Source organism: Rhinopithecus roxellana, chromosome 1 (genome assembly GCF_007565055.1).
Source record: "Rhinopithecus roxellana isolate Shanxi Qingling chromosome 1, ASM756505v1, whole genome shotgun sequence".
NCBI classification, from domain to species: Eukaryota; Metazoa; Chordata; class Mammalia; order Primates; family Cercopithecidae; genus Rhinopithecus; species Rhinopithecus roxellana.
Window position 1 is genome coordinate 163,688,499 of NC_044549.1, and position 14,769 is coordinate 163,703,267.

The window sequence follows — 14,769 nt, forward strand, 5'->3', positions numbered from 1 at the left end:
CCTGTGTGGCACTTCCTCTTAAGGGGAGAAATGACACTTCGATGAGGAACCTGTAGAGTAAGCACTCAGAGGAAACCTCATGCAACACTGAAAGAAGTCAAGTGTGGAAGAAAGAAAAGGCATTGCTTTTATCTAGTTTTTTTGTCACCTAGCAATATAAGTGAGGCCTAGATGTTTGGCCAGTTTAATTATGATAAATCATGCAATTAATGATGCCGTCATTTTCTCAGAAGAACTCAGAAAGCACCAAGAGCCTGAAGAAACTCATCAGCATGTGCACCATCAGTTCAAAGTTTCAGCACTCTCCTTTTATCTTTAATGAGAATATCTTTTCATTTGTCTCTGTTTTTCCTTACTTACATTCTTTAGTTTCCTTAAGATAGATTTTCAAAATTAGCTTTCAAGAAGACATTGAGAAACCCCTAAGTTTAATGTTAGCAATGGAATATTTGTTTATTATATGCTTCAGTCCTCTGGGTTGCTTTGCTCTCAAATCCCTTTGTCTGCTGACTTCTATAATTAATTTCATAGCTGCTTCCCAGCAAGTGCCATCTCTTTCCTTTCCCCTATATCCTATCCAGAAGGCCACAAAATATTGTGCACAGTAGGAGATCAGTCAATATGCCTAGCTCTCTTTGAATGGATTGGCCCTACTATCACAGAGCTTAGCCAGACCAAAACCTTCATGAGATCCAAACATCCAGAAACATGTCCTGGTTTTACTTTCAGGTACCTTCTAGTGACTGTTGGTTTAGTTTAAAGAAAAACGTTATTGCCACATTAGTTTTCATAGGTCTTTGCATGATTAGATACCTTGGCCGTCAGGTGGAGGATGCAGAAACACAGCAAAGTCACATAGCCATTACTGATTAGAATCCAGGTAGGGCTTTAAGCCTCTTTTCATTCACTGAGTCAACAAATCCTATTATGTGCCAGGCACTATTCTTAGTATTGGGGTTAATATAGAGATACACAAAATAGGCAAAACCCCCATGATTGTGGAGTTTACATAATAGTGGGAAGAGACTCTTTTTACTACTTTGTTCAAATTTTGAGCTTTGTTAAGGAATGATTCATCTGCTTTTTCTAAGACCTGGGAAATCCAGTGATTGAACAAGCCATCAGCCAGCCAACTTAACACTAAAGAGATAGGACAGGCAGACAGCTTGCTGTCTTCCCTGTTGTAAGCTAGCAATGAATAAATGTGTTTGATGTGAGGATAAGATGTAATAATCTGTGTAGAAGACTCAGTCAAAAATTACTCCTGTAGTACTCAGTAAAAGGTAGTTGTAATAATATATATAATCATCTGTGTAGAATTATTAATAGATGTAATAATGTATGTAAAAAACTCAGTCAAAAAATACCCATGTAGTACTCAATAAAATGTAGTTGTTTCATTGGTGTGGTGGTTGAATCTTGTAGAAAGAGAATGCTATTAAGAGGTTAACACAAAACTATAGCTCAGAGCTGCCCTACATAACTGGAAACTCCCTTTGTTCCTGTGTCTTCTGAAATTCCACAAGCTATACTTAGGATGGCAGCATACATCCGTTTTTGTTAATCTCTCTCTGCCCTCTCTCCCTCCCTTTTGGAAGTGGAGTACACCTCCTGTGACCATAGCTTCTGGGTTCATAGATCCTTTATGCTCACATTTTGGCTTTTAGTTTTGGGGACTTGCCCCTTTTCATTCTTTTGCGCCCTTAGAAAATCCTTTCATTCATTTTGCTGTTAGGGAGGGAGCTGAGGTCATAGATGGGCAATTTAAACTTCTATGTTGATTCCTTTTTAAAAGGTTTGGGAGTGATGACTTTGGTAATAATAAATCTGAAAAGGCAATATTAAGGCATGAAATAGTCATTTATGGTACAGAATACAAAGTATTGACATAAAGATGTCATAGCAATGGAAACATCTTATTTTCCCTACTGTATATATAGGAGTAAACATGACTTTTATGGACATTTCAAAAATCAGACAAAATAACAACTTAGCAATTTTTATTTGCTTTTATTCGTTTTACCTAAATGTCTCTTCCTTTTTACTTTCTTTGAGAAAGGTTTTAATAACTCAAACACTTAGCTCCCATTTTGGCACCTCCAACTGCATCACATTTGTTATTTCATTGTTTTTGAAATGACAGATGCTTCTTTCACATCTTGTAGGAATGAAGAAGAAAAGAGTTCATGTCAGATATAATGATTACTATTAAAATTAGTATTTCTCCCCATTTATTAAAAATGCCTTTTTTCTTTGTGTTGAATTTTATATTTTTGAATCCTTTAAGCCAGAATTGAAGATATGCACTTTATGAAAAATTATTGTTTCATTAGAGAGCGTCTCCAATAGAAATAACTGAAAATAAATAATGAATTGTTTTCTTGACATCCAGATAAAGAAGAAACTTTTAAATATTTTATTAAATTGAATTGAACTGGATGTAGAATGCAGAATTTCCAGTACCAGTTAGATTAATAATGCCCAAACAAGAGTATCGTCATTTCAGAGGATCATTTCCAGTTCTCATCCCTGAAATAGTACTGCTTGATATAGGAGATCACAGAATAGTAATACCGAGAGAAATATCTAGGATAAGTGTGTAACTCACTGAAATTCCTGGAAGATCTGACTACTTAAGGACATTTTTGCCTTAGCAAAGTTATATAGTATCATTATCCACAAGATCCTAACAGAATTATTTAAGTACCTGGGAAATTTGTTTCAGTTACACTAGGAATGATGAGGCTATTGCTCAAGTCTGAGATCCTGGCTTGTTGCTTGAAGATTAAGGAGACAGTCTTCTTGAAATGTTACCCATGTTTCAGCACCAGTATGGATTATAATTAGTTGTTCCACATTAAAACATTATCATGCCTACCTACAAAACCTGGGTACACTTTATCTGGGAATAATGCAGGCATGTGATTTTCTGTGCGGCTTTTGGAAAGTTGGGCACTATGAGTTCCAGGTGTGGAAGGAGGAAATTGGGCATTCTGATAGCTATGAAAAATGGGCCTTAAGGATTTTCAAAAAGAGAAACTGAGCATAAGATTTAGAAACCCAAATGTGTCCATGTGATTTGGGGGATAAATCCAAGAAAGAGACACACATACCATCATCAGATGATATGCTCAGGTCATTTCTGTGCAGTATTTGTAGGCTCGTTCACAAGGAGAAAAGAGAGTGGTCCAGTGAAAAACAATGTGTGGGTCTCTCTTGCGACGTACTGGGAATTAATTGCATAGATTAGGTAAACTTGCCCTTTATTTCTAATAGAACCATCACTAGAGGAACACAGGTTATTGAAAAGAGCTCTGACATACAGTCAAAATGACTATGTTACCTGAACCAACTCTGCTTGTAGATAAGTCTGGTTCTAGATCATGTCCAAGTCATTGAATTTAATGTCAGTTAGACTAACTAATTTCAAGCTTCTTTGCAGCTCTGTGGTTTTCTGGATATTTGCACTTTTTTTTTTTTTTAAGTTTGCATCATGCTGGAGGTTGATGACACCACCTTGCATATGGATAAATTATACCAGACTCTTAATAGAATGATGTTGGAAATGTAAGGTGGAGATTTGCCTGTATGGGTTATGGAAGTTTAGGCCATTTAAAAATCTTTGGACTGGTCTCAATGGTCACACACTCAAACTAACACTAACCTTGATGCTGTCAGATTCTTGGCTTATTTTCTAACATGGAAGCAGAGCCTTTGGCTTCATTCTCTGTGACATTGATTTTGGTCAAAAATCCCTTCTTATCTGTAGCAAAAATATGCACAAACTGGGCCAGTCTTGTGACAAGGCTGCCCATCAGGTATTGCATTCCATCCAGCTCTCTCATTCAGATTATTGACATCCTGATGTTTGTATTGTACCAGGACCACATCCAGGGTAAGCTTTGGGAAAAAAAATTATAGAGTTGTCTTTTTCAGTGAAGTGTGATGTCTGTTACCCTTTGTTGGTGAAAGCACATTGGCTGTACATGCATTGATTCTGGTGAAGGTGCAAGTGTTCTCTGAACATTGTATTTTCTCTAACCTTTTCATTCTTGCCGTGTCCACACTGGATACATAAATAGCAATGTATGTCACCAGGTACTGCTAAGATGATGATGATGATGATGATGATGATGATGATGATGATGATAGCATTTAGTAGGTACCGGTGTGAGTCAAGTACTGACCATGGAATGTTACGTCCAAAGAACTAGTCTGTATATATATGTGTCATCAATTCATCAATATGTCAGAGGAAATTTTGTAAAGCAGAATTCCAATTTCCCATCTTATAGTATCATTTTCTGCCTTTGATCTGTATGTCTGTATATTAATTTGCTTATTTTTAATTTATATTCAGTAAGAAAAATATATTTTTAAATGTGAGATTGTGTTAGTTCACCTGAATAACATGTCACAGTGTAGAACATTCTTGCTCATAGTAGAAGATTAGTAAAGACTTGTTATACAAATAAAGAAATAAAACACTGGCACAAGGCCTTTCTTTAGATGTTTTTATTGACAACAGACCTTCCTTAGTTTTAATGGCGTTCATGATTATTATGGTGCTACTCTGTGCAGAGCTTTGGCATCAGTTCCTTCCACTTTTGGCATTCTGCTAAATGTTGATCTTGGTTATGTTTGATCCAGGTTACCACAGTTAAAAAAGGAAATGTGAGATCCTATGTATAACCTTCTACATGTTTATAAAGTGTCAGGCTCTTAGGTTAAAGCTTAAGCAAGGATATTCCTTAAAACATTTATATTCCCCAAAATCTGAACCAGAAAATTTATTTTCTCAAATGTCCGCCTCTGTTCTTCCAATAAAAAGGTTTTCTGGCAATTTTGGCATTTTCATGATGGCTCAAGAGCCTTGCAGAATGCCTGCACATGAGGTTGACCATAAAGAGTTTAATTAAAGGGTAAAGCTCCTGGTTGAGTGTTTCTTATACACTACCGAACGATTACATTTTGGGAGGGTAATTAGTGTGAAAATTTCTCATTGATATTTTTGGTCACCTTGGGAAAATTTCAGACTTGCTAAAGATACTAGTATGTACGTTCTATTCATGGCATTGTTCTTATTTTTGAAATGATTACATCCCAATTACTTTTTTTTCTTGCTTTAAACTTAACTTTAAGGGTTCAAAATCTTTCTTAAACTTTAACAGAATAGTTGTTTTGAGAATGGGTTATATGCTTGGCATATATAGTCTTGCAATATTTATATATCTTATGTGACAATTTGATAAATCAATAACCACCCCAATATACAAGTGGCTTTCATTTACAGAACCATGCCCAGCTTAAAAAGAAGAAGCAGTGCATATTGGCAAAACATTTCAGTTTCAATAAGTAAATATTGACTGTGTTGTTTCATCATAAAGCACCCATGCTAATTTGGGTTAATATTAGTCTTTCTCTCGTTAATTTTTTAGCATAAGTATTGTGAAGAAAGTGACTAATAGAGTGACACTACCAACTTATTGATAAAAATTTAACTTTAATTTCCCTTTCATTGATGAACTAAATTATTGCTGAAATTTGAATCAAATCTGACCTTTCTTTCCCAATTGGTAGCACAGTGATTAATACACACACACAACACACACACACACACACACACACACACACACACACACACAGAGCACATATCTATTTTGACAGTGATGATAAAAGACAGCATATTTGGTGCTTTTCATTTTGCCTTTCTTCTCTCTACCTTTCTTGCTCAAATCCACAATCCGAATCATTACAGTGTCCAACTCTAAAGTAAACTAAAGAAACAAGAAACAGCATGAATATAAAGCGAGATAGCAATTATTTTACTTGCTTTCTTCATGGTAAATAGTTTACAGCATTGTTGATTAATTTTCTGTAGCTTAATTTGCAAACTATTGACAGCATTTACTAAATGCTACCCACAAAATTATGTTTAAAATAGTATTTCCACTAAAAAAAAAGCTACAGTAACTTTTATTTTGTGCATTTGTATATAGTCTCGTCTTTCTCCTTCCATCCTTCAAACTGTGACAGTTGAAATTTGGCCAGAATATTTATTAGCTAAATGTTGAAGAAAAGATATTTGTTAAAAATAGTTTGGGTTATTTGCAGAAATGAAAGAAATTGAAACAAATCAAGATTAAATGGCAGTGGAAGAGTCCGGTTAGTTTGGTGAACAGAAAGCTGAAGTAGGGTTGATTTCCTGGCACTGCTTTCTCAGCAAAGAGAACAATTTTAATCAGTTACAAAAATATTTGTGATCCATATGTTCCTCTCTGCTCATTCCCATATGCCCATATTCTCTTTTATCTTGGTAGATGATGACTTTATGATTCAGGCATGCAAGAATAATACCTCACTGACTTTAGAGCTTGGTGCTATTTCAAAACGTGTCCTGGTAATTACGCACACACATATATCCAGGCTGTCCCCGCTTTGAGTTAGTTATGTGAATATCAGTTTGTTCTTTCTCTCTTCCTGGAAAGAATTATATCTTGCATCCTCCTACTGAGGCTGGAATAATGCATTTAAGACTTAGTTTTGGAAATTACATTACTGTTCACCTGCTAAGTGAACTGTACAAATATGAGGGTCTTAAAGAGAAATCAAAAGAGTTGCCATGATCCTTGAGAACGTCATTCAACTGGGGAAAAGTAAAACAGAATCCAGAATGCATTTCATAACCATCACTGACGCTTATGCTAAGACATATTAGATAATGGGCTTCTTAGTTAAATAGATTCAAATTTTTAAGACATGATGATTTCTATTTAATATTGAGTATTAGTTAGAGTAGCTATGGTGAAACTGATCAAAATTGAAAAATTAAAATTACTATTGATTAGCAATCCAGTTTTGTCATAAATGCATGTCTAGCTCTCAAAAGCCATATAATTTCCAAAAATGAAAGAAACATAGCTTAAAGTCTAATCATCCATCTTCATAAAACATGAATAAATCCAGAAACTACGAGTGATTGAATTTTCAACAGTTGTTTTCCCTTTGCACAACAAATGGCTTTGTAACCCAATATGTTATTAATATAGCCACAGTAAAATCCTGTAAGGAACCAGCTGTGCTCATTTAAACTTGGGAGAAGAGGGTAGCAAGGAGGAGGGAGAGAAGGTTTCTAACCTTCAAACTAAATAACTGGGATGCATTTAGTGTTTTCATACACAGGCATATGTTGGAAGAGGTGCGCATGCTGTTGGATTTAGCCGTTGTGCAACAGAGTAGAGTTATAGGGAAAAGGAAGAGATGCAACTTGATTTGGGCAAATATTATTAGGAGCCCGTCTCTGTGTTTGCATTCAAGCTCTCTTTGCCGCTGCTCCTGTAGGAGTTGTGAGAAAGAGAAAGTGCACATTATAGCATGGATTGTTTTCAACAGACTTGAAGTTTGCAAATCTGTTGAATCCCTCTGTCAGTGTTTCTTCGCTGTCAAACAGAATGCCCAGCTGGCAGTGGCAATCCCGATGGGGAGGGAGGGCTATGGATAGATTGTGTTCACCCTGCAACAAGAATATTAGGCATTCTTCTTCCCAAACTATAAGTGGAGAGAAAAGAGCTTTCTCAGCCATGCCATTATAAAAGTTTTCTTCTTTCTTTCTTTTTTTTTTAACTTTCATAGAGAATGTTTCATTTAATGAAAACCTTTCAGTACACTTTATTCAGGTAACTTTCATAAAGAGAGAAACTACAGCATTAAAATATATAATATAATCTATAATTATGATAAAGGCTTTGGTTAGAAAAAGGAAGCAAAACTTTTGCTCATAGGTGATCCTGATTCTCATTGGGGCAAACACACAAGCTTGTTTTTTTTTTTTTTTTTATTATTTTTTTTTAATACAAAGTGCGAGATTTCACTAAAAAAGGTTAAAATTGAAGTGAGTAATCTTCGGTGCATAATGCAATTGTTAATTTTAGCTCCTTGCGTGGGTGCCGTTCTGACTTGAACAGCCGGCTGTAGCCTTCATTAGAGAAGAAGCAGGCAGTTTGAGACAGGTGGAGCTGGATCAAGCTGTGAACGTGATTTGCTGGAAGCTGGTCATTAGTGTTAGAAACACCGTCTTATTTATTTCATCCTTCACCCTACCATGATTATTGCAATTATTATTATTTACTTTTCATCTTTTTTCAGGTTGACGATGTGTCACACTGTGTAAGGGAATCGCATGGAGATGGGCATTCCGAACTGTTAATGGGGACATGGGACTCCAGTTGTCTCTGATCACTTGTGTGGATTTTCCTGGCGTAGAACGACAGAAGCCGCTAGTAAGTCGCCAAGACCTACAGCAGGAATTCTGCACGAAAGGTAAAGGTCTTGTTGTCTGGCTGTCATCTCATCTGTATTTTAGATTTGTTATTATATAAATGTGCCTGCTTGTATCCAGCAGTTCACTGAATGTAACCATGACAGGATCTGTATCAGAGACTCATTTGGCTTGTAGTTTGGAGAATTAGAGCTCAATTTGTTCACTCCATTTTAAATCTGGTCACGGTCTGTTTTTTACTTAAATGCTCTAAAAAATGAGTTAGGGCAACAGAAGTCCCCTACTCAATGCACTGAGAAACAAGCTGTTTGCCAGTGGAAAATGGAACTTTTTATTTCATTAACCACACACACTGAGTGTCACTGAAATATAAGAAATCCATCAGAATGCACTGGATGAAATATCCTAAAACCTCCCAAAACCTGAATGCATTGCTTACTAGTCACTTTACAGACTCAAACTACCATCCTGCTGGAAAACTTCCTTTTACATTCCCACAATCCTTTGCCGAATAAGCCTGTGTATTTTAAAGATATCATTAGATACCATCTGTTTTGTCATGGTAGATTTTAGTGAAATTTCTGTGGTTTAGATTTTTCTCACGCTTCCTATTTTTAGTTGGAAATAAAGTTACTGAATTAGTAAATGGTAATTGAACACTCTCAAAGAAACATATTAAAACTCTTATTTGTCCAATAATAATTACCATTGTAATGACTGGGAATGGGACAGTCATTGCTTGGGAATTTTTTGTAAAAGAACTAACTTTCTAAGCTACAGCGCCTCTCTCTCCTTCTCCTTCTTCTTTCTCTTTTCTTTCTTCTTCTTCTTCTCTCTTTCCTCCTCCTCCTTCCTCCTCCTCCTCCCTCCTTCTCTTTCTTCTTTTTTTTCTTTCTATTTTTCTCACAGCTTAAAAAAAGTGAGGAGGAAGTAAATGTTAAATTATTCATGAGCCTCATTTGACAGCACATCAGAAGGGGAAGTGTCAGGGGTTTTATAAAGGTAGGGAGAAAAAAAATAATAACAGATTTTAACTCTGAAAAGCCATTTCCAGTGTCTGTAGTCTATCGTGAGCATGGAGAAGTAGAGTTTAGTTGGGATAGCTTCATTAGAGCTGCCTGCCAAAGACTCCCTTCCACAGGATCTTGTCGCACCAGTAACTGACAGGAGCTTGGGAGAGGGCTTACGTTTTTAATAACGTAGCTGTCAGTTCGAAACCTGGAAATGTGGACCCTGAAAGGTTTATTGCCAAAATTAGATACCATATTTATGCTGAATTGTTACCTTCTCAATAGATTTTTTGCCCTTTCAGACTACTGTATTCCTTATATGTAGGGAAGCATGTCTATGTTTGGAACCTGCAAATAATTTTTCAGTCATCTTAGAGATGCTGCAGAACATCAATACCACATCTTGAGTCAGAAGTCGAGGGTCCTTTATTCAAAAGTGGGAGAAATATCCTCTTTTGTTGCTTCTACCCTGTAGTGGAGAATCGGGGACTGGTAGTTGTGTGGGAGTTAGGTGTCTCTAAGATTTGTTGAACCATTTTGATGGCAAGGTGTATTCACAAGTGTGTGTAAAGGGGGTGTGGATGGGACAACTGCATCTGCCTCTTGTGCATGCCTTGGGTACTTGATTTCACCTTGTTTTTTCCTCCTTTTGTATAAAATTCTCAAAATTGCTCATTTGGATTTGAATATGAAAAGAGAAATGAAATATCTAAAGAATGATAGTAAATACCTTGCACTGACTTTATTTTCTGATACCTTAACCTTCTAGGGCATAAAATCTTGTTATTTTAATTTGCACCTGGGAGAATGTCTGAGCAAGGAGACCTGAATCAGGCGATAGCAGAGGAAGGAGGGACTGAGCAGGAGGCGGCTACTCCAGAGAACGGGATTGTTAAATCAGAGAGTCTGGATGAAGAGGAGAAACTGGAACTTCAGGTGAGTGGGCATGAAGAGACCCTGACTCTCATACAACTGTGTGCAGATCCCTTCTTTTATTTTCAGAATACTTTAAAGATTTATTTTTTAAAGAGTTTCACTAGTTGTATCATTAGGAAATGCTAGTCTCCTACTTTTTCAATTTTTGTCACTTTTTGTCCTAATCCAACCATGCTCTAAAATGTGTTTTGTGGGGAAAAAAGTCATAGGAAAGTATTTATTTTCTGAATTTGCACACAGCATCCCCTTACCAATTTCCAGAACACCTCAAGGTGTACATGGAGGGCTTCTCCCAAGGCAGCTTCAGACTAGCTGAGTTTTAAAAATGAATTTGCTGTTCTGTAGAAAGGTGAAGACTCAATTTATGGTAAACTAAGAAAAATCAAAGGCAGGTAGGTGTTCCTTTGACTTTCATGGGCATGCTAAGGCTCAAGTCTTATTAGCAAACAAGCTAAACCCTAGAATTCCTAGCCACAGAGAGAATACTAGAAGGAGGAAGAAAGACTGGGAGTGATTAAAGGAAATGAAAAAGTGTTGTGAAACACATCATGATTTACAAGGGAAAGAGATTTGGTAGAAGGAAAGCAAACTGCACTTACAAATAGCTTGTAAGTACTGATTTTCTTTTAACTAAACTACAGAAGTGTTAACTCTTTATATACCAACAGTTAACAAAGGCAGATAACTGCATGATGGCCAAAAGACTTCAAAGCTGGCTTTTCCTTTTCCCCTTTCCAATAGTTGCTATAAAGAGAAAAGAGCTAAAAGTTAGTCAAAAGTTTTTTAAAGCTAGGGAAGGAGGAGTCCTCCCTAATGTTTGTGATGTTCTGTTGCTATTATTATTGACTTCTCTACTGCAGCCAGTAGTGACATTTTTCTCTCTTTCTCTCTCTCTCGCTTGTTGGTTTACTGTTTGTTTGTTTTATTTTATTTTGTTTTATTTTCTTTCCAACATACAGAGGCGGCTGGAGGCTCAGAATCAAGAAAGAAGAAAATCCAAGGTAGGCTTCTTAACATTCTAAGTAGACCTGATATCATGGGTATAAATTGCATATTTTATATCAGAATTAAAGGATTTGCCAGCAGTTCAGATGATTGTGTCCAGATATTGTGGGGGATCCCGGTTGTACTGGTGCTGGCTGTTTCTGATGGGGTTGTGTTTATGCGTGTCTTACTTTCTGGCACTATATATTTTTTAATTAGAGGATTTAGTGTTCAAATACCTGTAAATGTATGTATTTGATCCTGTTTTCACACTTAGAGATTTGACAGTACTTTACAAAACAAACGACCACTTGTTTTGTTTTTATTTTAAATAAAATTTAGAGTAGATGTTTTATTCTCACTACTTGATTTCTGCCTTGAAGTAAACAGATACAGCTGTTTAGTACATACTTTTCATCCTTTTAACCATCTTCTCAGTCAAATCTCCTGCAAACTTAGTTTTAGTAGAAATCAATTTTGCCATTTTTTCCTCCTGATATTTTCATGAAATGACAGGAATTCATTCTTCATATGTTCCCAATGTGATGCACACAATTTACTAAAAGTATTTTTTTTAATTTATCTGTTCACATTTCTCTTTACTTCCATCCCCATCAATATAGAGGTATGATGCTTAGAGCCAATGTAGACAGTAATGATTGGCAGACTTGAAGTTTGGTTTTAAAAACCTCATTTGGGGAAGTCATGTAAATGTGGAGATGATTTGGCAGTGCGAGAATGTTTCCTGCTTGTTTCCTTTATTTTCCTTCCCTTCCCTTTTCTTTCCCCGTCTCCTAGTCAGGAGCAGGAAAAGGTAAACTGACTCGCAGTCTTGCTGTCTGTGAGGAATCTTCTGCCAGACCAGGAGGTGAAAGTCTTCAGGATCAGGTATATCCCCTTGTCATTATCATTAATTGCATGAACGGGATCCACCTTTGTGTGCATGACTCTTAATTTGGTGTTAAACAGTGTTTTGGGGGAGAAAAATATAATTGAAGAAAATAATTCATTTTTTGGCTTCATCCCTTGCTTATTCAACATTCTAAAATAGTGTAATGGTTTGTCACAGAGTATTACATTTGTTTTTTTCCAGACTCTCTGAAAACTGCAAATGGAAAGGAATTCAAAAGAATTTAGATTAAAAGTTAAATAAAAAGTAGGCACAGTAGTGCTGAATTTCCTCAAAGGCTCTCTTTTGATAAGGCTGAACCAAATATAATCCCAAGTATCCTCTCTCCTTCCTTGTTGGAGATGTCTTACCTCTCAGCTCCCCAAAATGCACTTGCCTATAAGAAACACAATTGTTGGTTCATATGAAACTTAGGAAATAGCGAATAAGGTGCATTGAACTTTGGAGAAATACTTTTATGGCCTTTGGTGGAGATTTCTCAATACTGCAAAAGTTGTCCAGAAATGAATCTGAGCTGATGGTGACTTTAATATTATTAATCTATCACTGCATATTTTTACCCTTATTTTTGCTCCTTACAGCAAGATTAGTAGGTTATAAAAATTTAAATTTCAGCAAAATTATTTCATGACAAAATGGGAAACTTCACATCATACTTATTTTTGTTTGCCTTTTAGGCATCATATTAGCTTTTATAAAAAATGGTCTTGCTGCTGAAATTGTACTTATTTTATCAGAGGCTGGGAGCAGTCAAGACAAAAGTAAAATGGTTTACCTGAGCCCAGGGGAGGGAAAAATTGATTAAGATATCATTATTTTTGTTTGGTTTGGTTTTGCTTTTTTCTTTTTACTTTAATTGAAATACTCTGAATTCCCCTCATGGAAACAGAGAGCATTGAGAGCACTTTCTTTAAAAGGACCAAAAATAAATTCCTAATAGATTTTGTCCTAAGAGTGTGTGTGTTTTTTTTTTTCTAGCATCATTTTCTCAACACGCCACTCATGTCATAAGGCATGGACAGGCTCTCTTTCAGTGGCCATTACTGTGTTTCGTACACATGCTTTATTTTACTTGGGCTCTGAGAAACGTGTAGCTTTCCTTCAGCATTTTATTTGTGCTTCTATTTTTTAATGGAGATTGAAAAGGGAGAATCATGTGAATATCATGGCTTATATTATCAAATGTTGATTGATGGCTTGTAATGTACTGCACACAATATATGTTAACTCTGCAGAATGACAGGCCCTGTAAGAAGTAATGCCCCAGTTGTCCCCCACTCCTAATGCCAGGCAGAGAAGGACAGCCTTTATAGACTTAATCTGCTTTTGGTCCCATTTGAAAAGGTACCAGGAGGAAATTTTTTAAGGGATCATCTGTATCACAGTGCCCACTCTGGACCTAAGTCTAATGTCTCCATACAATTGGTGCAGAGAAATAAGGTGTAAATGGTGCTTTGTTCCTGCTGGTTCCAAGCTCAGAAACCAAGACTAGCTTTGTAGGAGAGAATGAGAGCCTGCAAGCTTCTCTTTGGATTGGCTGAGGAGTGGTGGGAGCAGGGGGCTGATAGAAAACATCCAGACACACACATATAAGCAAGTGGCCGTGCTACCTTTTTAGAGAATAAAGAAACAGAATTTTGAGTTTATATGCAATGCCTTCATTAGGTACCACCGGCACTTACAAAATGTGCGGACTGAATCCCAGAGAACACGGGCAGAAGTATACAGTATATGGATTGTATCGCTTCCCCAATGTTTGTAAATCCACAGTATTTGGAAAACTGCCTTCATTTTCCAGTGTGGGAAAAACTCTTGCTACCTGTATTACTTGATCTCAGACCCATATCTGATGGTTCAGTCTGTCCTTAAGTTAAAGGAAATTTGCTTTTCTAATGTTATACTATTTACCTATCAGTGTATTACTGCAACTTGAATCACTCTTTTACTGTTGTTGGATATAAACTTATCCTGTACCAATGTATTTATTAACACTTGTATTTTATTATTGAGCATATCAATAAAAATATTAAAAAATAACAGATTGTTTTTTACCAACTCTATAGCACTTTTGTGTGTTCTTTCAACACCGTAACGTATATGCATAGAAAAGATAATTTTTTTCCTGAGTATAGTATTTGTCAACACATGGCATCAATTTGTACATTTTTTTTATGGTGGATATTCTTTAGCCTCTGCTCATGCATTTATAATATATGTCCAACCCTCTATGATTTTAGATTCATACATACAGAGGCTGGATGTTTCAGTCAGTTTTGAAGAAGCGATGAGATCACCTTCATGGCCTGGGAGCCCTCAGTTTCCCTTGAAGATTAACTGTCAAACTGAATCTTCCCCACCCCAGCCATGTCTTCTGGACCAGAAATGTCCCAGTGATTTATTTAGCAAGTAGAAGCAAATCCTATCCTTAGAACCTGCCTGAACCTTTGCATATTAAGACATTTCTGTCCCAAACTGCAATAAATGACTCTATAATCAAATTACACTCCGTTTTTACAAAGTTTATATATTTACATCCCCAGGAAAAACATGTTGAAGTTGGAAAACTCAGCTAAGATATTTATGATGAAAGGATGTTTTATTTCATCGTTTATATTGTGTGACTTTATAAGCATTGTGAAACAGGGAGTTCA

At 36.3% G+C, this 14,769-nt stretch overlaps 1 protein-coding gene across 18 annotated transcripts in view; it reads left to right on the forward strand.

Annotated features, from left to right (window-relative positions):
- Positions 1–14,769, forward strand: part of ARPP21 (cAMP regulated phosphoprotein 21) — a 159,161-nt gene that overhangs the window by 33,448 nt on the left and 110,944 nt on the right. For 10 of the 18 annotated variants that reach the window (XM_030932931.1, XM_030932986.1, XM_010389614.1 and 7 more), the window contains exons 1-5: positions 7,980–8,060; positions 8,146–8,319; positions 10,058–10,224; positions 11,184–11,225; positions 12,007–12,096. In XM_030932931.1, coding sequence (XP_030788791.1) covers positions 10,096–10,224; positions 11,184–11,225; positions 12,007–12,096 — 261 coding nt within the window. In that variant the 5' untranslated portion in view covers positions 7,980–8,060; positions 8,146–8,319; positions 10,058–10,095. Of the gene's footprint in view, positions 1–7,976; positions 8,061–8,145; positions 8,320–10,057; positions 10,225–11,183; positions 11,226–12,006; positions 12,097–12,301; positions 14,174–14,769 lie in introns of those variants that run through there. The other 8 variants (XM_030932936.1, XM_030932932.1, XM_010389633.1 and 5 more) reach the window with 5 other exon arrangements.